Source organism: Notechis scutatus, chromosome 2 (assembly GCF_049901735.1).
Source record: "Notechis scutatus isolate UNSWTSFEM ecotype Mainland chromosome 2, rNotScu1.2, whole genome shotgun sequence".
NCBI lineage: Eukaryota > Metazoa > Chordata > Lepidosauria > Squamata > Elapidae > Notechis > Notechis scutatus.
In genome coordinates, this window is record NC_142010.1 from 70,544,089 (window position 1) to 70,566,928 (window position 22,840).

Sequence of the window (22,840 nt, forward strand, 5' to 3'; positions counted from 1 at the left end):
AAACTAGAAAACCTTGAATTACGCCGTCTTCCGTCTGACTTAAGCATGGTATATAAAATCATACATTGCAATGTCCTACCTGTCAATGAATACTTCAGCTTCAACCATAACAACACAAGAGCACACAATAGATACAAACTCAAAGTAAACCGCACCAAACTTGATTGCAGGAAATACGACTTCAGCAATAGAGTGGTCAATGTCTGGAATACTCTACCCGACTCTATAGTCTCTTCCCCAAACCCCAAAAACTTTAACCTTAGACTGTCTACCATTGACCTCACCCCTTTCCTAAGAGGTCTGTAGGGGGCGTGCATAAGCGCACCATCGTGCCTACCGTCCCTGTCCTATTGTTTCTCTTATTCTTTTATTTTTCTTATATGTACCCATTTCATGTATTCACAACTATATATACACTTATACTTATTATCTTGTAAACAATTGGCAAATCAAATAAATAAATAAATAAATAAATAAATAAGTCTGTGTCTGTCTTGTTGGGTTGCAGAACCAAACCAGACAGTTATAGAGGTGCAGATGACAGATTCAATAATTCCTCAGTAGAACTGTAATAGCAGCTGCTTGGGCAGTTTGAGCTTTCTGAGTTGATGCAGAAAGAACATTCTTTGTTGTGCTTTTTTGATGAGGTTTTTCATGTTAGGTGTCCATTTTAAGTCTTGTGATATGATAGAACCTATACTCATTTTTTCATAGTACTCAATGAAATCCATTCTACATTCTTCATTTAGTGGTTGTATAAACTATTCTTCTTAATAGATGTCTTATGATAATAGAATATTGACAAAGGTTGCTGAAGAAATTGGCAAAAAGCAAAAGAACGGGTATCTTCAATTTTACCATCGTAAGAACCCTTTAGAAAGGTTAAGCTGAGATAATTACTGGTCCAAGGTTAGCCAGCGCGTTTCCACAGCTGAATGGGGATTTGAGCTTGGTTTATAAAAATTATGTGTGCAATGCCACCATCAGAAAACCAAATATGCTTCTGTGCCCTTTCTATGAAGAAAGATTAGTAATATTATTAAGGCAATGATGAGCCCACATTCCTAATGATGGGCGTTCTTCCATTTGTTACTGTAGTCAAAGTAGTTACAGCTTAATTAGATCCTTGGTTTGTTTTGTTTTCTGACCCCTAGCAAATGCCCACTTTTAATATAAATATTAGAAGGAGAACAACAGACACAATGCATTGGTTTCCTGGCTATCATTTTGCACTCAGTTAGCCTTCTGTAAGCAATCCCAAGGAGTTCAACAAAACTATTTTGCTAAAGTTAATGGGAAAGGGATTCCTGAATTCTGACCTAGCTCAAAAATGGACTTAGCTAGATAGATGCATATTAGGACAAAGGATTCTTTTCTTTTGTTAATTTTTCCTGCTTGAAGAAAGCATTCTCACAGCAAATGACATCTGTTACCCAGGAATAACATTTGGCCATAGTATCATAACTGGTATTGAAGTAATTTATGACTGCTGTGCATAACTACGGTTTTTGTTCATGCGGAAAGTAAGGGTACAAACCATTGTGTCTGACTCTCATTATGCCTCAGACGTACTGCCTCTTTTTGTACAACGCAGTGGCATATAAACCAGGGGTGGGATACAAATATTTTTACTACCAGTTCTGTGGGTGTGGCTAGGTGGGCGTGGCTAGGTGGGCATGGCCAGGTGACTGGGAGGGCATGGCTTTTTTGTGTGTGCAGCACACACACCCCTCCTTTTTTTTTGGCCTCCTGGCCCTCAGAGAAGCCTCCTGGGGGTGCATTTTTGCGTTTTGGTAGTCTGGAGTTTTGAAAAAACTACTGAGCTGAACTGTACTGAACTGTATACTGTATACTGAACTGTAAGGAAAAATGACTGTCTGAGGTATCGCATATCGCATGAAGGGATAGAATTGGACCCGGAGAAGGTCTAAGCAGTTTCAGAATGGTCTCCGCCACATACCAGAAACACAGTTGCAAAGTTTTCTAGGTTTTGCTAATTTCTACCATCAATTTATCCCAGCTTTTGCAAAGATTGCGTTGCCCATTACAAATCTCCTAAAGACAAAAGGAGAACTAAAACCAAAGCCCAATCGACCTTTGGAGTGGTCCATTGAAGGCCAAGTGGCTTTTTTTTTTAAACAATTTTATTAATTTTCTACAAACAAACAAGACAAACAAAACATTAAAACATCAACTCTCTTATGTACGTACAGTGTGTCGGTTGGTTCATCAGTTTTGTGCATTCATTTCGTAGTCTCAATTACAGTTATATTACATAACAACTCATATTGTCAATCCAAACTTATATATCCTAATATCGCTATTAATAAATCATTTGACTATACTTTTAATCATTCATGCTTTATGAGATAACAATACTTTAAACAGTTTATTCTATAACAAATCATATAATCATACCAAATCTATCCTAAAAAACACTTTATAGATATAATATCAAATAACATAGTCAAAAAAATAAAAATAAAGGTATTCCTTGCTATCTAACTTTCTAAATATTCTATTATCGTATTTTGTCATCTAGCCACTGATAAAAAAGATCCCAAATTTCATAAAATTGTTTATCCTCTAATTTCAAATGTCAATCTACTCATCTCAGCACATTCCAATATTTTCTTAATAATTTCTTCCTGTGATGGTATTTTCTCATTCTTCCAGTTTTTAGCAAATACAATCCTAGCTGCTGTTAACACATTTACAATCAGATATTTCAAATCTTTACTATATGTATCTGGTAAGATTCCCAATAAAAAGAACTCTGGTTTCAAATCTATACGTTTCTTTGTCATTTTTTCCAACCACATGCGAATTTTAGTCCAATATTTTTTAGCGTCCTCACAAGTCCACCACATATGGTAATATGAGCCAGGTATCTGATGACATTTCCAGCCTTTTTCAGATTTGTTCTTGAACATTCTTGCTATTCTTGTCGGGGGAAAGTGCCACCTGTAAAACATCTTATACAAATTTTCCTTATATGCTGTTGACATTGTCATTTTATAATTTTGAGACCACAATTTTTGCCATTTCTCTAAATCAATCCCATATCCAAAATTCTTCCCCCAAACAATCATAGTTTCTTTAACTTGTTCTTCTTCTAATTTAATTCCCAGTAAATAACCATATAACTTTTTAATCACCTTCTCATCAGTACCCATCAAGATCTTATCTAGATCAGACTGTTTATCATAGAATCCCTCTGTTTTAGAATCTTCATCATACCTTGAATGTATTTGCGCATATGAAAACCAATTAATCTTTATACTTTGTTCCTCTAAACTTTGTATCGATTTAAGTTCACCCTTTTCATCCAATAGTTCCCCATATCTAACTGTTAGTTCCTTCTGATAAATTATAGGATAGGAAAATGCTTCAATAGTCAATAACCAAACTGGAATTTTCAAATAACATTGTCTTTTTATCTTCTCCCAGATTAACCACAAAGACTCCCGTATATAATGTCTTCTAAAATAACCCTATGTTTTAGTTCCCTTATACCATAAAAAGGCATGCCAACCCAACAGCAAATCATGACCTTCTAATGTCAGCAATCTAGTCTTTCTTAATGTTATCCATTCCTTAACCCACATCAAACTTGCAGCTTGATAGTACAATTCCCAATTGGGCAGGCCAACACCTCCTCTAGTTCTAGCATCTTGCAAAAGCTTTAGCTTTATTCTCGCTTTCTTACCTTGCCATATATACTTCAACATAATTTTATTTAAATCATCAAAATAGTCTTTTCCAAGCCTAATTGGTATTATTTGAAACAGAAATAGGATTCTGAGTAAAATATTCATCTTGATTGTTGAAATTCTCCCTATTAATGACAATTGCAAGTTTTCCCATTTCTTCAAGTCTGTAGCTATCTGTTGTTTAAGTTTAATATAATTATTCTCTTTTAATGTTTTATTTATTTATTTATTTATTTATTTATTTGATTTGCCAATTGTTTACAAGATAATAAGTATAAGTGTATACATAGTTGTGAATACATAAAATGGGTACATATAAGAAAAATAAAAGAAGAATAAGAGAAACAATAGGACAGGGACGGTAGGCACGTTGGTGCGCTTATGTACGCCCCCTACAGACCTCTTAGGAAAGGGGTGAGGTCAATAGTAGACAGTCTAAGGTTGAAGTTTTTGGGGTTTGGGGAAGAAACTACAGAGTCGGGTAGAGTATTCCAGACATTGACCACTCTATTGCTGAAGTCGTATTTCCTGCAATCAAGTTTGGTGCGGTTAACTTTGAGTTTGTATCTATTGTGTGCTCTTGTGTTGTTATGGTTGAAGCTGAAGTATTCATTGACAGGTAGGACATTGCAATGTATGATTTTATATACCATGCTTAAATCAGACCGAAGGCGGCGTAATTCAAGGTTTTCTAGTTCTAGAATTTCAAGTCTGGTGGCATAAGGTATTCTACAACGAGTAGAGGAGTGGAGAACTCTTCTTGTGAAATATTTCTGGACTTTCTCAATTGTGCTAATATCAGATATGTAATGTGGGTTCCAGACTGATGAACTGTATTCGAGTATTGGTCTAGCAAATGTTTTGTATGCTCTGGTTAGTAGTGTGATATTACCAGAGAAAAAGCTACATAGGATTAGGTTAACAACTCTTAATGCCTTTTTGGCTATGTAGTTGCAGTGGGCTCTAGCACTTAGATCATTCGAGGTGAGTATTCAAGGTCCTTTACAGAGCTTGGGTCATCAACAAGATCTTGACTATTCAGCTTGTATTTTATTTTCTGATTTTTTTTGCCAATATGTAAGACAGAGCATTTATTTGTTGAGATTTGAAGTTGCCATTTGTTTGACCATTCTGATACATAGTCAAGATCTTTTTGTAGGGTAGCAGTATTGTCTGTGGTATTGAACAGCTTTACATCATCAGCGAAAAGAAGCGCAATTGCTCTTAATATGATCACAGAGGTCATTTATGTAGAGTATGAAGAGAGTTGGTCCTAGAACACTGCCTTGGGGGACACCACTATTGACAGGTACAGAATTTGATAGGACGCTCCCAATTTTGACCATTTGTTGTCTGTTTGACAGGAATGCTTCTATCCAGTTATTCAGTTGTCCAGAGATACCATAGGATTTTATTTTTAGGAGTAGTTTGTCGTGTACCACTGAATCAAAGGCTTTACAGAAGTCTATGTAGATTGCGTCTATTGCTTTGCCCTGGTCGAGTTGTGTCGTCCATATGTTTTTGCAGTGTAAGAGTTGCAGATTACAGGATAGTTTTTTTTCTGAAACCAAATTGTTTATTGGAGAGTAGGTTGTTTGTCTCTAAGTGGAGGATGATGGATTGGTTAATAATTGATTCCATGACTTTACAGGTGACGCAGCATAAGGAGATTGGTCTGTAATTTTCAACTAGGCCTGGGTCTCCCTTTTTGAAGATGGGGATGACTGTGGCTTGTGACCATAGGTTAGGCAAGGAGCTGGTTCTGAAAGATTTTTCAAAGATTATGCTTAGAGGTTTGGCTATGGCAGTGGATAGCTTTTTTAAGAAGTAGGCACATATTCCATCCGGTCCAATAGATAGAGATGGTTTTAGATTGCGTAGTGCTTTTTCAACATTGTCTTCTGTAAAATCGATATGTATTAGATCATTGTTGTTATCTGTGGTACGGCTAGGAAATACTGGGCATGATCCATTGCTGTTTACAAATACTGAGCCGAAGAATGTGTTAAAGAGGTTGGCTTTAATGGTGTCGTCGTTGCAGTCTTTACCATCAGGTCCTATCAAGGGTGGGACATCTTGCTGTCAAATGTATCCCCAGATACTTGACCTTATTCGTAACTTGGATTTTCAACAGGTCTGCCAGTTCTTCTCTTTGTCTCAGTAGCATGTTCTTTGTCAAAATCTTTGTTTTGTCTTTATTTATTTTCAAACCAGCCACCTCACCATATATCTCTATCTTTTCTAATGGATCTTCCAAAATAAAGGCTGTCATCAGCAAAGGCTTGCAGTTTGAATTCTTCCTTTTTAATTTTCATTCCTTTTATGCTTTTATCATCTCTAATATTTCTATTCAACACTTCCAAAGTCAATACAAATAGCAAAGGAGATAGGGGACATCCTTGTCTTGTGCCTTTTCTTATATTGATAAAGTCTGTAAGTTCTCCCTCCATCATTACCTTTGCTGTCTGTTTATTGTATATGGCTTCTATTGCATGGATAAATTTTCTGGCGAAACCCATCTGTTCCAATAGTAATAACATAAATCTCCAGTTCACGTTATCAAATGCCTTTTGAGCATCTAGGAATATCAAAGCCATTTGCTTTTCAGGATGTGCCTCATAGTATTCTAAAGTATCCAAGATTACTCTCATATTGTCTCTAATTTGTCTCTTTGGCAAAAATCCATTTTGATCTGGGTGAATGAAATTATTTAAGTATTTTTTAAGTCTTTCTGCTAAAATTGAAGCAAAGATTTTATAATCTGCATTTAATAAAGAAATAGGTCTATAATTCTTAATTTGCAGTGGGTCAGCCTCTTCTTTTGGAATAAGTGTAATATAAGCCTCTGACCATGTTTTGGGTATCATCTTCTTTGACATAGCTTCATTCATAACTTCTAGCAATGGAATGCTCAATGATTCTTGAAATATTTTATAGAATTCTGCCGGAAGCCCATCTGGACCTGGTGCTTTCCCATTAATTTGTTTCCTAAGTGCTTCAGTTAATTCCATCATTGTTATGTTGCTTTCTAGCATTTCTTCAGTCTCTTTAGGTATCTTCGGTAGGTTAGCATTCTGTAGATACTGTTTGACTTTTTCCTCCTCAATATTCTCTTGTTTATATAGTTGCCCATAGAAATCTCGAATAATTTCCTTTTTCTCCTTATTACCATAACAAACTTGGCCTTGATCATCTATTAACTTCAATATTTTTCTTGATTCTTTCTCCTTTCTCAATTTATATGCTAGCCATCTACCTGATTTATTTGCATCTTCAAAATAATTCTGTTTAGCTTTTCTAATTTTCTGTGCCAATTCTTCTTTCTGTATTAATTCCATTTTATGTTTAGTTATATCCAACTTCAATTTAATATCCTTTTTCTGTGGCATTTTCTGTAATTCTTTTTCAGGTCTTTTATACTCATCTTCCAAGGTAAGGCCAAGTGGCTTTTGAGAAACTGAAACGACTATTTGCAGCCAAACCTGTTCTTATACACCCAGATATGGATGCTCCCTTTGTAATCCGGCCGACGCAAGTGACGTTGCTGTGGGAGCAGTCCTACTCCAAGCAAATGCGAATGGGACTTTACAACCTTGTGCTTACACCTTCCAAAAATTAACTGAAACCAAACGGAGATGGGCTATTTGGGAGAAGAAAGCTTTTGCCGTCTGATGGGCATTATTAACTTAGAGACATTTCCTCGAAGGAACAAAACACCCCTTTGAGGTGTGGATGGATCATAACAACCTAGAAGCTTTAAAGACCCCACGAAAGCTGTCTCCCAAGCAAATTCATTGGGTGCAATACTTTAAGCGGTTTAATTTTTCATTAAAATACCTACCAGAGGGAAAGAATTTTATGGCAGACGCTTTATCTAGATTGCCCCAGTATAATAGCACCCAACCTGAAGTGATCTGCCCTGTTGTCCCTACGAAGCGACTGGCTGTCCCAGTGGTCACCAGAGCCCGGGCAAGGGGAATGTTGAACTTTCTAATGATTTAACTGCCCCTCCGGTTCCCCTCCTAATTTAAGGAAATTCTGGACTCCAGGAAACATAGGGGAAGACTGTGGTTGTTTGGAAACAATGTCAGCCTCCAAGAGCTTTTCCTGACACCTTTTGCTGCTTGAGTCCTGTCGGCTACCATAGAAAAGGAGGGAGGGGTCATTTGTTATTTGGGAGAGGAAGGTTGCTGGAGTGTGAAGACGTTTCTGTGTGAACTAAAAAGGAGGCGATGCTTTCCTGCTTATTGCACAACTGCATAGACTTATCTCTACTAAAACTGTGGTTGTTTGGAAACAATGTCAGCCTCCAAGAGCTTTTCCTGACATCTTTTGCTGCTTGAGTCCTGTCGGCTGCCATAGAAAAGGAGGGAGGGGTCATTTGTTATTTGGGAGAGGAAGGTTGCTGGAGTGTGAAGACGTTTCTGTGTGAACTAAAAAGGAGGGGATGCTTTCCTGCTTGCTGCACAACTGCATAGACTTATCTCTACTAAGCCAAGATCAACCGTCTTGGCATACCAGATGAGTGAGAAACCACCTGAAGATGTACCCCATGTGACATTATTCACACCTCAGATAGGAAGACCATCTGGACTCCTGGGGGAGGGAACTTGGGATAAGTTTCAATATGTAATTTCCCCACCTATTTGCCTCTGATCTTGCTTTTCTTTTATTCCTATCACTTCAAACTCAGAAAAAGTACTTTTCTCAATTTTAATGGAGACGAAGGATTTCTTTCTTGGGTTTTGAATGAGGCACAGCTGACACCTCCTCTGCCTGGTGATTTCCTATTACGCTGGTTATGATGTAATGATACAGGATCATCAATACTGAAACATAAATTCTATACTATTATCAGAGATTCCCTGAGGTAACTCAAATGGATTAATTTGAAGACAGCCAGGACCCCTGATTCCAGTGGGAATGAAATTTGGGCAAGTTCTGGCTGACTCAGCACTGCTGTGTAACTGCTGCTTTATCAGCTCCGCCATGTTGCTCAGTCAGTTGCAGGTACATGTAAAGTAACAGTGTTACTTTATATGCCTGGGCGTACAGTCTTGCTGGCCACATGCCCACAAAAAAGTCTATGCACAATGCTGGCTCCCTTGGCTAAGAAATGGAGATGAACATTGCCCCCTAGAGTCAGAAATGACTGGATAGGGGAAACCTTTACCTTTACCTTGAGAAATATATGTATATAATATACACTGAATGCAGAAGTTAAAAAAAAAGACAGATCATGTTGCTTACTTGTTTACTAAACTATTAATATGTTACAGATTATTAGAAATATTCAGAAAAAGTAGATAATAAGCAAAGAAAGATGGCATTCTTTATGATGGCAGGTGAGCAAGAAACCAAGAGATTTGGAATGGTAGTTGATTTTTTAGTTTAATGGTTATGCATCCTTGATTTCCTTACATGGTCCACGGTGCTTTAGCATAAGTGCTCCACGGCTCCTTCTGATAAGACAAAAGCAAAGTGAGATGTGAATATTCAGAAGATGTAAAATTACTCATTATTAAATGAATGCAAAGAGAAAAAGCACGAGAAGCATTGACTCCCAGTGTAAGGTCGATTGAAATTGATGATGAATTCTGTTGGCCACTTCATTTGACAAAACAGCCCCTTTCCCTAGTTTCTAATGTTCATTTTTGTTAGAAAATCCTTAGTCAGGAAGCAAGATGAGAGCCAATAAGAATCTTAAATTCTCTACATGCTGAGAGCAAACTAGCCAATAGCTCTGGGATCGCTTGTTTTTCATTCTCCAAAACTTGAAAGTTATACTTACACAACTGCATTGCAGAACAGGCACTGGTTGGCATAGGTTTCACCATCAGAACCACAGTGCGGTATATACTCCAAAGTACAAACGACTTGCTCCTTATCACCACACTCAATCTGCAGAAAGCAACAATATATTTTTTCAAATCTTAGGATTGAAATAATAAATGTTGAATTGTTATAAAATTAATCACGCAGAAACATGGTGGTTGGATTTACTTGTTCCATCAGCAAAATGTTCCTTTTTTGAAGGATAGTACCACATAAAGATAAAGGGTCTGTATCATTCTTCCAGGGCGGATTAAGAGGTGTCTGTAACGTCTTAGGTAGAATGTCTATAGAGATCCTCCATCATTTAGGCCATGATTGTCCCAAAGCTTCTTTTTTCTTGTTTCCCCCCCGCATCCACCCCTTTGGAAACATTTTGCTTCTCATCCAAGAACTGAAGAAGCTTCTTGGATGAGAAGCCAAATGTTTTCAAAAGAAAGTCCAGTTGCCTTTTGAAAAAGCACCTTTGGGACATCTTCCCTCACTGATGTCTATGCTATCGAGTATGGCTGGCAGTTGTAGTCTATCCAGTAACATAACTCCTGAACGCCTCAGATTCATCACTTCTGACATAAATAGTATATAAAGCTGATTACAGACATAATCATACTGTAAACCCAGCAGAATCCTGGTCAGCCATTATTACCTTCTTCTACTAATTGCAAAAGAACTAAAGTTGAACTGATGGAGGCTGGATCCAAGATGTATTTAAAATAATACAAGGTAGCCCAAGGTAGGTACGTTTTGGGCAACAACTCTTATCCCCAAATGCACAGTAATAACAGTGGCCTTATTTTCTGCTTAAATCTTAAATAATTTGGGGGCAAGAAACCTCTCCTGTGGAATATCATTAAATGGATCATTTAGAAGGCTCTAAGTTCCTATTGAATAGACAGTTTTCACAGGAAGAATGTAGATTATGGGTTACGGAATACTGTAGATTCATCTGAGACAAGGCAAGGCTTCTGTTTTTTCAGTCCATTCACTTATTCCACTAAAGTTAGCACAAAGATGGAATATCTGAACCATCCGCTCCAATGAAGCTATAATAGATTAATGGTAATCTTACATTGATCCATAGTCTATATTTGTTAGATTTATAAACCTCCTTCTCATCATAAATATCATCTTTCAGTTACTAATGAGACTCTCTTCAGTTTGGAAGGATTGAAATCCTGGTTTCAGAATATTCAAAGTGAACCAATGTTAAAGGCCTAAGAACACTAAAATTATAGTTGGGCTTGTGCAAGTGTGTGTGTGTGTGTGTGTGTGTGCGTGCCACTTCATTGCAGCTTTGAGCCTTTGTTATGCCTGATCCTCAGTTGTGATCTCCATTTGTGACCATGGATACTTTCTTAAAGGCATCCAACAGTCCTTCATCCCAGCTATAAATGCCATAAACAGAGCAAGAATTTGTTCAGTTCCCTTTCAAATAATCAATATTGGCCATCACTATTTCTGATGGTAGTGAATTCCATAGGACAGGTATATGAAGTGAATGAAAATGAAATGTACTTCCTTTTATTAGGCCTGATTCTGCTGGAATTTAGCTATAGTGGAAGTTCTAATATATGAGAAAATGGGGGGTGGGGCTAACCCTCTCTACCCACACATACCATGATATTTATGATTTTATAGACTTGCCTTCTATTACCTAGTTTTATTTCAAGGTGAAAAAAACAAACCAAACCCTTGTATGATATGCTTTGCTCCTGGAGAACAATGCCAATCTCCTTATAATCTGATGGTTACATTTTTTGGTTTTATAATTTCCTTTTTCAGGTGGGAGTGACCCAGTGGACTCACCATAAATTCATATAAACATGTTACTATTTGGCTGATATATTCCTATTCCCCTTTCTAATGTTTCCAAGCATGGAAATTGCAAATTGGGTTGAATTTTTTTCTTAACGAATCACCTACCAGTTCAGATTACAAAATACATTCACGAAGATCTGGGTTTGTCCTAATGTGTATCTGTCTGTATGTGTGCATGTATGTATCTCTACACTTACTCACACTCAACTGTGTTTGCCATTTTGACATCCACTCACTCTCTATGAAAGATCTTGAGTTTTTTGCAGTCCCTTTTCAATTCAATTACTCAGATTAGTTTGTAACCTTGGGGAAATTTTGATCCTCAGGAATCATATTAATTATAAGGAAATGGAATAATATAGGTGACTGTTCTCAACAGAAGTTAAAATCTTTCCTATACCTCTCTGACAAAATTATAATAATTTAGATATTGAACCGTGGTTTTTTTTCTGACGGTGCATCATTTTAATAGCCAAGCCATTTCTCAGCTAAAAACTGAACACAATTACAGTTAGAGTTTACATCTGCACCATGTAAATCTGTCAAAAATAACATTGATTTTCATATCTGATTTGCTTTTTATTTTTCTCTGCTCTGTCAAAAGCACTGATCTTAATTTTCAGCTATAACAATATGGATTTAATAATGTATTTAAGAGACACAATTGCACTTACCTCTTCTTCCATTGCTTCAGTAACAGAACCTAGAACCAAACAGCAGTAACATAAAAGTATAAAATTTAAAGTTGATGTTGAAAAATGGTTGACTGGATAACATTTCTTCAATTATGTAAACATGAATGTGTTTTATTTCACATTCTCCTTTATGTTCTCACAATAAACCTATATTCGGATACCAATATGTGGACATTATTTTCAATACCACTGAATTACATTTGCAACAAAAACAATCCATTAAGTTGACAACATAAAGTTAAAAAATATTTCCTTCAAAATGTCTTCAGAACCAATTATCTTACGATCTTCAAGCTTCCTTCCATAGGTATCTGAAACTAGATGGAAATTTTGAAACTTCATGAAATTTCTGAATCTTAACATCAGTCATGAGTAAAGTGGTACATCATAAGCACTTACTGTGATATGGAAGCCTTTTGTCTATTGATTGATTTACCTCGTTACACAGGGATTTTCTTGTCTTATCAACTAGCAATGTATGATTTCTTCATGCAATAGGATAAATACCACATGGTACACTTTGGTATTCGTTATGATCCTTCCAGTCAATCCTTAATTTAAAGATTGTTTCTGGTTGCAGAAGTTTTTAGATTGGCTGAATGTCTCTCTTTCTGAGGAATACGTGATAGAATATGCCCATTTCTAAGAGGGACGCTTCTTTGAAAGGAATTTTTACAGTTACCATGGGGCTCACCCATATAAAAGTATAACATCAAGGTGACAAGCTGAACCCCTGTTGTTTTCATGTTTGCCTTGTTTGCTCTTTCTGAAGTCCCTGCTAACCACTTTCTGATCCACAGATTCCACTACCAGAGGAGGGATCCAATTAAGAAAGCACATAGAATAACATTTTGTATTCTTCAAGGCTGCTTTTTACACAGGCTTCTAGGTAAAATATATTTCAACCATAAAATAAGGAAGGGAATCTTTCCATTTCTGCTTATTCTACTGTGGTTGGTAAGCTCAACAATGGTTTGCTTGATAACAATCAAAAACAACTTAATGGATCTAAATTTATAACCCCTTTGTTGGAATTCAATGTTGGGTTAAATATAATGGGCAGTTAGAGTTGGAGTGCTGCAATTTTATTTCTAAAGATTCATAAGATTCATATAATTCCAGCTGTAATTTGGGGTTGGAAATCCCTCATAATTACAACATTCCAGTAAAGGAACCTTTAAAATGCCCACTTTTGCAAGGCTGAATGGATAATGTGGATCTAAGTCTCAAAATGCCATCTAAATGAAAAGGATCTTTTGCAAGATTCTTAATCAAGGAGGGAAGCAACCTAATCACGTAACCTAGAAGGAAGAAGAAATTTCCTGATAGAACAATTAAACAATCGAACAACTTGCTTCCAGAAGTTGTGAATGTTCCAACACTGGAGGTTTTTAAGACGAAATTGGGCAACATTTGTCTCAAATGGTAAAGGGTTTCCTGCCTGAGCAGTGAGTTGGACTAGAAGACCTCCAAGGTTCCTTCCAACTCTTTATTCTATTCTATTCTGTTCTGTTCTGTTCTGTTCTGTTCTGTTCTAGTCTAGTCTAGTTTAGTTTGCTCTAGTCTTTTATTTCTATGGTGCTCAGCTTACCTGAGTACAAGAAGAAGAGGGCCAGGGTGAAAAACAGGCAAAAAGCCACCTTCATGTTGGTAGGAGAGGATAAACCACACCAGAGCTCTTCCAGGGAAATAGCTTCTTGCTATCACGGACACAGGTGCTGTTTAAGCTCAAGCTGGACATGTATGTGTATATATAAGCATTTCCCTACATCCTTATCAAAAGAAGATAAGAGAATGTTGACACTGCAAGTACCTATAGGCGCTTTTCGGTTCCTCCATTCTATTGTGTTAGACAGCTTCTATTATTAAATATGGAGTGAATCTTTGGGAACAGCAAACATTTGATATATCATAAATCAAAAGCAAGAAAACCACTTGTATGTTTAAAGGGGAAACGTGAAAAATATCATTCATTCACTGAACAACAAATATTAAAGAACACACAGAAGTCAACTCTTAGATAAAGTCAGGATAACCTTCAGCGTGTGTTCCTACGTATGATCCCGATTATTAAATTCAACTACAAAGCAATGAAATTGTGTTCCTATTACAACTGAATAGCAGTGGTTTAGAAGAATGCCATTCCTTAAAGAGCTGCTCTATGTGTATTCTTGCAATCTAGTAGCCTGTTTCTCAACCTTGGCAACTTGAAGATGTATGAAGTTCAACTCCCAAAATATCTGTTTCCTGCAAGTCCTATAATTCTATGAATTCCATAATTCAATTATGTCTGGATATGGAAGATCATGAATATTTAAAGTGAATAAAAAACAAACCAAAACCATATGCATTTACAATATTTATAAACCTTGGTCCACAGCTAAACTTAAACAACTACATCATGCTAAAGAGGAAGCCGACAGGAAAGGAGATAGAATGCTGTACAATCAGGCCAGGAATGTATTAACAAGAGGGATCAGAGCAACAAAGAAGCTACTCTGAAAAGCTGAGGAATCAGCTCTCAACAAATGAACCAGCACATGTGTGGAAAAGCCAAAAAACACCACTGGTTTCAGCAAACCTCCCTCCATTGCTGAAGGGAATTGGAAATTGGCAGATGACCCGAATGTGTTCTACTATATGTTTGAGTATGATGTATTTGAAGGAATCAAATACTTTTAGTAGTATTTTAGTACTATTTTCTTCTACATCTTCCAATTACTTGCATTTAGTAGTAGTATCTTCTTCTACATCTTCAAATTACTTGCATTGTCCAATGAATTTAAGCTGAAGAGTTCTGCCACTGTCACTGATGAGGAAACAAAGCCAAGAATCCATTATGATAAGACAAGAATCTATTGGCTGCCATTGTGTGCCCAAAAGAAAGGAATCAGCAAGGGAACTAAGGATCCCATGAAATTGACCAAGGAGATATTTCCTTCTGTCCCCTAACAGTAAATTATACTGTTTAACACCACCTCACAGTTCATTTCTATTAGAATATCATTTATTTTAAAAGAGCTGCCAATAAAAGTTCTCTTGTCACCAACTGTTCTTAGTAAACCTTATACTCACATATATGCATTACAGAAGTAACACTTATTATCGTAGGTTTTTCCATCAGAGGCACAGTGCGCATTGTACTCCTTCGTGCAGGCTGCTTTTGGGTAGTCCTTACAATAAACCTACACAAAAAGCAAATGATATATTTACTTTTCCTACTCTTCTTTGTAGTAAGGCAGTAACTATTAATGTTAATGTGTTAGTATGTGCTTTGTGCACGTGATCATGTAAGACACCGATTATGTATTACAATGCCAAGTTATAAATCATCTTTTGTAAGTCAAGTGAAGTTACGTTCAATGGTTCCTTCTTTTTCCACATTGGCTTTACTCTTCTTGTGTGAGGAACAAGTGGCAGTCGTGGCCAGATTTTAATCTCATGGAGTTTTAAAAATGGCATGATAGCAGATAGGACTGCACAATTAAACTCCATCCTTTTTGTTTTATGTTTCCACTGTATGACATGTGCAATGTACATTATTTTATGTATGTATAGAAGTTTACTATAGAGAAAATCTATGTGATTGCTATAAGCTGAAACCAACTGGATGGCACATAATCAATTTGTCAACTCTGAAGTTGGCCTGACCAAGGCCATCTTTCAGGCTTCAATGTTGCCACAACGGAGATGAGGGTTAGGGAGGGGGGAATAGAGATAGCTGGGGATTTGTAGCCAAAACAAAATACTTTCCCCTGGGAACCAAGGACATTCCAACAGGTGGCTGAAGAGAGGAGGAGTGATGTTACCAAGCAACTGGACAGCACCCCAATTGGACTGTGTGACTGGTTGTTTGGGAAAAGGGGGAAACTTTTATTTTTAATTAGGTGAAAACTCCAGGAACCTTTAGAGTCAGTTTTCACCTGTCTGTGCCAATATGATATATCCAATAAACCTATTCTTTGAGGAATCTACCTGCCTCAGAGTTCTGTTTGCTATGTATTACTTGAAACCCTGACACAATTCATTATCAAATCATGAAATACAAGGGACTTGAATAAGAATATTCTTTTGTGACTCACCTTGAGATCTTTTGCAGTGCCAACATCTGCAACCAAAACATTCAAAATGAAAACACTTAGAACAAATCTATACCATTTTATATGTTGTTCTTTTCATCTCAAAAGGTATGGTTTTTGTCTATTTCTGTATATATCTTAGCAGCCGATGTCCCTGGACTTAGTATAAAATTTAACAGAGGGGTGTCCTAAAACAAATTCAGAGCCAAGCTAATCATGTTAGAATTAGTGGAGCTTCTGCTGAGACTGATTTGAGATTGTTGGTGAATTATGGACTTGTTTTCTCGATGACCTATCTAATAGAATGAAATTCTCCCACAAGGAAAAGTAATAACATTTAACATCAAATAATTTATCTAGAATGTATAAAGGTATTTCAAATGAAAGTTGGAAATGTCTTTTATCATTTATGATAGACATGTGATAAAGCAAAGAAATTTTGGAGTAAGATTCATATTGTAATACAGGAAATTCTTAAAACGAAGGCAAAAATGAAACCAAAAACTTCTTTGGGGTTTAATGGAAAAATACTTGGGAGAAAAAAATCTGGAACTTTGATCTTATATATGTTGACAGCAGCAAGACTACTATATGCACAAAAATGGAAGGACATTTCGATCCACACCATGGACGAATGGCCACAGAAGCTGATGGCTAAATTGACCATTTTGATGAAAGAAAAGAATGTAAGTACTTTTGTTGCTACATGGAGACCGCTTCTGGACTTTGTGCTTGAGATGGAAAAAAAATGAAACCTTGATTTTGGGTTTTACTGATTAGATTGATTTGTTGTTACAGAAATGGCTAGTTTATATTATTATGGAAAAGTGAAAAGTGGAGATTTGATATGAATGTTTATTCTACTGCAACAGAGGGAGTCAGAAGTCAACACTTTTTTTCTTTCCTCCCCTCCCCTCTCTCACTTTTCTTTCCCCTCCCCCTCCCCAATGTGTCTTAGCTATTTGCTTTTCTTTTTTTTATTCTATAATTTAATAAATGTTGAGAAGAAAAAAGAAATATAACCCACCTGAATAAAAGAAGAATGCCATCAGAGTAAGCAGCAGAAAGCTGCCTCGGTCCATGATTGAGTCAGTGGGTCTGGCTGTAGTCACGCTCTTCTGAGGCAGAGGTTCTGCGGGTAAGTCTATCTCATGCTTTTCTTTACTATATACGAGCCCTCTGCTATCTTAGTGACATAATCTCTTCCTCTTTTCAAGAGGAATCATGTAGAAATAGGGTGCCAGAGTTACCTGCCATGAGCAGACCTATTTCAAAACTCTTTTTTAAATGCAAAGGTCAAGAATGAAGAAACACATGTCAACCAACATTTTCACAAAGAATAAGAAAAATAAATTATTGCTTGAATATACATCATAGCCAAGTTAGATGATGCATAGTATTGCAAGAGCAAGAACAAAGAAATTTTAAAACATAGTGAAATGCTCCCATTTGGTCCTCCAATAAAACAATAAATTGATAAATATTCTAGATGAAAGTAATTTCCTTCCTGTAGAAATATAGAGAACTCCTTGCTGATAATAGTCTATCTCTAGTAGCACAAAAATAACAGAATAAGTTTGTTTATTTCAAAACTGGTTTCAAAGAAACAGCTAGCACAAATATTAAAAGATGCCAACACTGTAATATCAAATATAAGTGCTAGCTCATTGAAAAACACAAACCAACTGATGTACAGCACAGCTACATTATAACTGAATACCCAGGATGCAAAATCAACAAAGAAGAAAATAGGCAAACACTGCAGCACCAAAATAAAAGATCAGGCTGGAGAATAAGTTCAGCATGCTTAGGTGTTCTGTCTCACCTGTAACCACGAGGTGAGAGTCCAAGCCTCCAAAGGAATATAAATAAACAGACAGAACCAGGAATGACAGAGTTAAATTCCTTTGACTGGAGAAGTTCCTTGGCAGTCTTCCAGAAGCTACCAAGTCCGATAACAAACAAGACCATAAATCAAAAGGCAGATGCCGCACAGAGGATTTGTCCAAGCTGCTTTTTCAAATAAACAAATTGTCCCGAACGGGGATTCAGAGCTAACACGCCCTCTTTTATGTCCTGAGGGGCGTGTCCGTCTCTCAAATCAGTTCCTGATTTGACCTTTCCTTTTATGTTGTATTTCATGCTTCTGCCTGCGTCTTTGCTTTGCATCAAACCAGCATTCCTCGGCTTGATCCTCAGCCAAGGACTCCGGCACGCTCTCCTGATTATCTGCCGACACCTGAGGCACAACCAGGGAGGAAGGTCCCGGGGAGGGAGATGATTCCAAAACTTCCAGCAAGGCAGGCTCAAAACTCAAGGCCAAATCCTCCTCTTCCTCATTACTCGAGTCTGTGTCTTCTAACAGAGCAGGCTCAACCCTCAGAGTCACAACACTTAGGCATGCTAAAATCAGATACAGACAAGGTAGTACATATGAAAGAAAAGAAGCTGGAAAGCAAGAAGATGAAAGCAACCTTATTAAGAAAATCACCTGGAAACAAGAAAGATTAAGAAAGCATTGGAAATAATAAAACAGCAAATAACAGCTGTATCCAAACAGCTGCACACTATAGGCAGAATCTGAAATTTCAGTCAAATCAGAAATGTTTCTACAAATCCAACAATGGATAGAGCCAGTTGAGACCCGACAAAGAGGAAACAGTACAGTTCTGGATGCAGCTATGGGACAAGCCAAAGAAATACAACAAGGATGCATCTTGGATAAAAGAGTTGGATAAAAATAAAAAAGAAGTTGAAATGAAAGAACTTATAATACAGGTAGTCCTTGACTTACAACAGTTCATTTAGTGACGGTTCAAAGTTACAACGGCACTGAAAAAATGACTTATGACCATTTTTCACACTTATGAGAGTTGCAGCATCACTGTGGTCACATGATTTACATTCGCATGCTTAACAACTGACTCAGATTTATGACGGTTGCAGCATCCTGGAGCACATGATCCCTCTTTGCGCCCTTCTGACCAGAAAAGTCAATGGGGAAACCAGATTCACTTAACAACTATGTTACTTATTTAAGAACTGCAGTGATTCACTTAAGAAATGTGGCAAGAAAAGTCATAAAATGGAGCAAACTCACTTAACAAATTTCTCACTTAAGAACATAAATGTTCGGCTCAATTGTGGTCATAAGTTGAGGACTACCTTTAACAGCAGAAATGGTGGAGAAGAGATTAAGGAAGATCAAGAGCTGATAAGCACTAGGTGGAGACAACTGCATGGTTTTTGATTGAAAAGTCTGCCTGACTTGAAAGCAAATTGGTGTTGGGGTTCTCAATCTTGAAGTTTGCAACACCTCATTTGTTACCTCCTCTATACAACAGGCTGTTAGGGAGGGAGACGGATGGTATCAGAATAGGATCTGAGTCTCAATTAAATTCACAATAATAATCTTTCACCATTCAGAGGCTAAATTCTGGTTTTCTGTAGATAATGAAAAGAGGAAATAATAATAATAATAATTAATGGGATAATCCCTACAGATTTGGCTAATCTATTAAATCTATGAAAGATTAAGCTAGTCTAGAGAAAATAACTTGGGGGAACATGATAGCAGTAGTCCAGTACTTGAGGAACTACAACAAAAAGGAGGTGGTCAATTTATTTTCCAAAGCACCAAGGGGCAGGACAAGAAACAATGGATGGAAACTTATCAAGGAGAGAAGCAACCTGGAATTAACTTCCTAACATTGTGGACAATTAACCAGTGGAACAGTGGGATTCAAAAAGTTTTACCACCAGTTCGGTGGATGTGGCTTGGTGGGCGCGCTTTGCACGCGTGCACACACTTTGCGTACATGTGCATGCCAAATGCCCATTTTGCGCAGATGTAGAGGCATTCCAACTCACCTCTTGCAAGGCTGCACTCTCCCTGTCGCTTCAGCAGTTGCAGCACGACACTCTGCTGTGCTGCGCAAAGCAGGTGCGCTTCAAAAGCAGGGAATAAAGATAAGTATGGGATCCCAGGCAGGTGGGTGGGCCCAACAGCAGAGTGTGCGGAGAGAACCCGTTTGGTCTCCGCTGCTCATTGCTGCTATCGGCTCGGCAGAACTAGGCCAAACCGGTAGAATACCACCACTGTGTCAGAAGTTGTGGGTGCTTCATCACTGGAGGGTTTTAAGAAGAGGCTGGACAGTCACTTGTCTGAAATGGGTTAAGGTCTCCTGGCTGAGCAGGATGGTTGGGCCAGAAGACTTCCAAGCCCCTTCCAGCTCCATTCTGATTAATAATTAAAATATCCAGATACAGTTTGCAAGGCTGCATAATGTGTGAAATGAGAGAAGGAAGAAAGAAACAACCAACTTTCATTCTCACATTCCCCTTCCCTTCTCAAAGAATCAAACCTACCCGTATATACTCGAGTATAAGTCGACCCGAATATAAGCCGAGGCACCTAATTTTACACAAAAAAACTGGGAAAACTTATTGACTCGAGTATAAGCCGAGGGTGGGAAATGCAGCAGCTACTGGTAAATTTCAAAAATAAAAATAATTAATTTGGGAAACGATCTCACTATCATGAAAGGTTTAATTGATTCACTAACCCAAAAGAAGAAGATGATGATGACAGCGGGAGGCAGCAGTCACTCTCTTCCCCTCCCTTGGAGGTCCCCTGAGTCAGGAGTCGCTACCGCCGGCGCGGCCCCAGTCCCACCGCCTCGGGAAGGGAAAGGGCCGCTCCGGCGGCAGCAACTCCCAACAGCCCAGCCGGGAAGGGAAAGGCAAAAAGCGCTTTGCCTTTCCCTTCCCGAGGCGGCGGGACTGAGGCCGCTCCTGGCGGCAGCGACTCCCAACAGCCCCAGCCGGGAAGGGAAAGGCAAAAAGCGCTTTGCCTTTCCCTTCCCGAGGCGGCGGGACTGGGGCCGCTCCGGCGGCAGCGACTCCCAACAGCCCCAGCCAGGAAGGGAAAGGCAAAAGCGCTTTGCCTTTCCCTTCCCGAGGCGGCGGGACTGGGGCCGCTCCGGCGGCAGCGACTCCCAACAGCCCCAGCCGGGAAGGGAAAGGCAAAAGCGCTTTGCCTTTCCCTTCCCGAGGCGGGACTGGGGCCGCTCCGGCGGCAGCGACTCCCAACAGCCTCAGCCGGGAAGGGAAAGGCAAAAGCGCTTTGCCTTTCCCTTCCCGATGCGGCGGGACTGGGGCCGCTCCAGCGGCAGCGACTCCCAACAGCCCCATCCGGGAAGGAAAGGCAAAAAGCGCTTTGCCTTTCCCTTCCCGAGGCGGCGGGACTGGGGCGCTCCGGCGGCAGCGACTCCACACCATTTTTTTCAGAGGGAATCTGACTCGAGTATAAGCCGAGGGGGATTTTTTCAGCACAAAAAATGGGCTGAAAAACTCGGCTTATACTCGAGTATATACGGTAATTAGAATGGAGCAGAACATAAACCTAGAGCTAAGGCTAAAGTGATGAAACTTAAACCTACTTCTCTTTTCAGCACAGACTGGATTCTCTCTCTCTCTCTCTCTCTCACACACACACACACTCTCTCTCTCTCACACACACACACACAAAACACAAAACCCCTTCTCACTTCTAGCAACCTGTTAAGTCCATCGCAGGGAAAGGAGACTCTGGAGCCAGTGACTTAGTTCAGCTCTTTATTAAGTCCCGAGATCGGATCGGGCTGTAGGAGATCGGCGGCAGCTTTTATTCTCTGGCCGCGGCGGCCGCGGCCAATGGTACCGCTTTGAATCTCCCGCGATTAGTTTCCACCAATCGTGGGGATTCGCGGCGGGCCAATCAGTGCGGCTCGCTCGGCCAATCAGGTCGCCGTGCGCTCTGACCAATCACAGTGCGGTATTTACAAGTATGTTAAGGGATCGTACAGAACACCCCTCTCCTCTTGGTATGGTCCTACGTAACGTAGTCCCGTAAGTAGGCGGGGCTCCGTACTTGTCTACTTGACCTGCGCAGGTTAGTTGATGATTGGCCTTCGGCCGGTTCGGTCAGGTTCTGTGTCGCTCTCTGCCTCGTCGATGGAACCGCCTGGAAGTATGAGCTGGGCCTTTCGTTGCAGCTCCCTCCTGGTCTATCCGGGCTGGTCGAGCTGCTGTTGTTGCTGCTCCCGCTTGGTCTTTCCGGGCTGGTTGAGCTGGCCTGGCTGCTTCTCCCTGGTGAGGCTTCAAGCTGGTTGTCTGTTTCTGTCTCGGTTGGTAAGTATTCCTGGTTTCTTTCTGGTTGGGGTTGGTTCCCGGGGCCTTCCCTCCCCTCTTGGTTTGTGCTGGGGGGGGGTTCCCTTCTCTTTCTGGGTGTCTGTCTGTGTTTGTTTGCATGTCGGTTGTGTTTCCCGTGGTTGTTCTTGATCTTATTTGATCAATGTGTCATTTCCATTCTCGTCCATCGGTTGTTTGTAGCCGGTACGAGCAGGGACCTGTTGCTTGGGTTATCGTTGCCGGTATCCAGAGGAGGTCCCCTCTAAGGTTTTTTGCGTATACCGCGTCGCCTGGTGTAAATGTTCGGTACCTGCTTGATGAGTCGGTTGGTTTTTCGGGGTTGTATGTGGGGTGTAGCCTATCCAGGGGGGACCTTAGCTTTCTCCCCATTAGGAGTTCTGCGGGGCTTTTGTTGGTCATTGTATTTGGTGTTATGTGTTGGATAAAAAGTATCCTGCATGTCCCCCGTCTCGATTTTTTGAATTGTTTTCTTTGTGAATTGGACCATCCGTTCCGCCCTACCGTTCGCCGC

At 39.2% G+C, this 22,840-nt stretch overlaps 1 protein-coding gene and 1 long non-coding RNA gene across 2 annotated transcripts; both read right to left on the minus strand.

The window, feature by feature from the left end:
- Positions 1-8,953: 8,953 nt before the first annotated feature.
- LOC148132074 (uncharacterized) lies at positions 8,954-9,621 on the minus strand. Its single transcript, XR_015747288.1, has 2 exons — positions 9,505-9,621; positions 8,954-9,175 (listed from the first exon to the last, which is right to left on the minus strand). It is a non-coding gene; the product is annotated as an uncharacterized LOC148132074 (long non-coding RNA).
- Positions 9,622-14,716: 5,095 nt separating this feature from the next.
- On the minus strand, positions 14,717-17,289 carry LOC148132075 (ovomucoid-like). The gene is made up of 4 exons (XM_087954077.1): positions 17,165-17,289; positions 16,141-16,166; positions 15,134-15,243; positions 14,717-14,867 (listed from the first exon to the last, which is right to left on the minus strand). The coding sequence occupies exons 1-4, from the start codon at positions 17,217-17,219 to the stop codon at positions 14,819-14,821; spliced, it is 240 nt and encodes a 79-aa protein (XP_087810203.1). The 5' UTR covers positions 17,220-17,289; the 3' UTR covers positions 14,717-14,818.
- Positions 17,290-22,840: the final 5,551 nt, after the last annotated feature.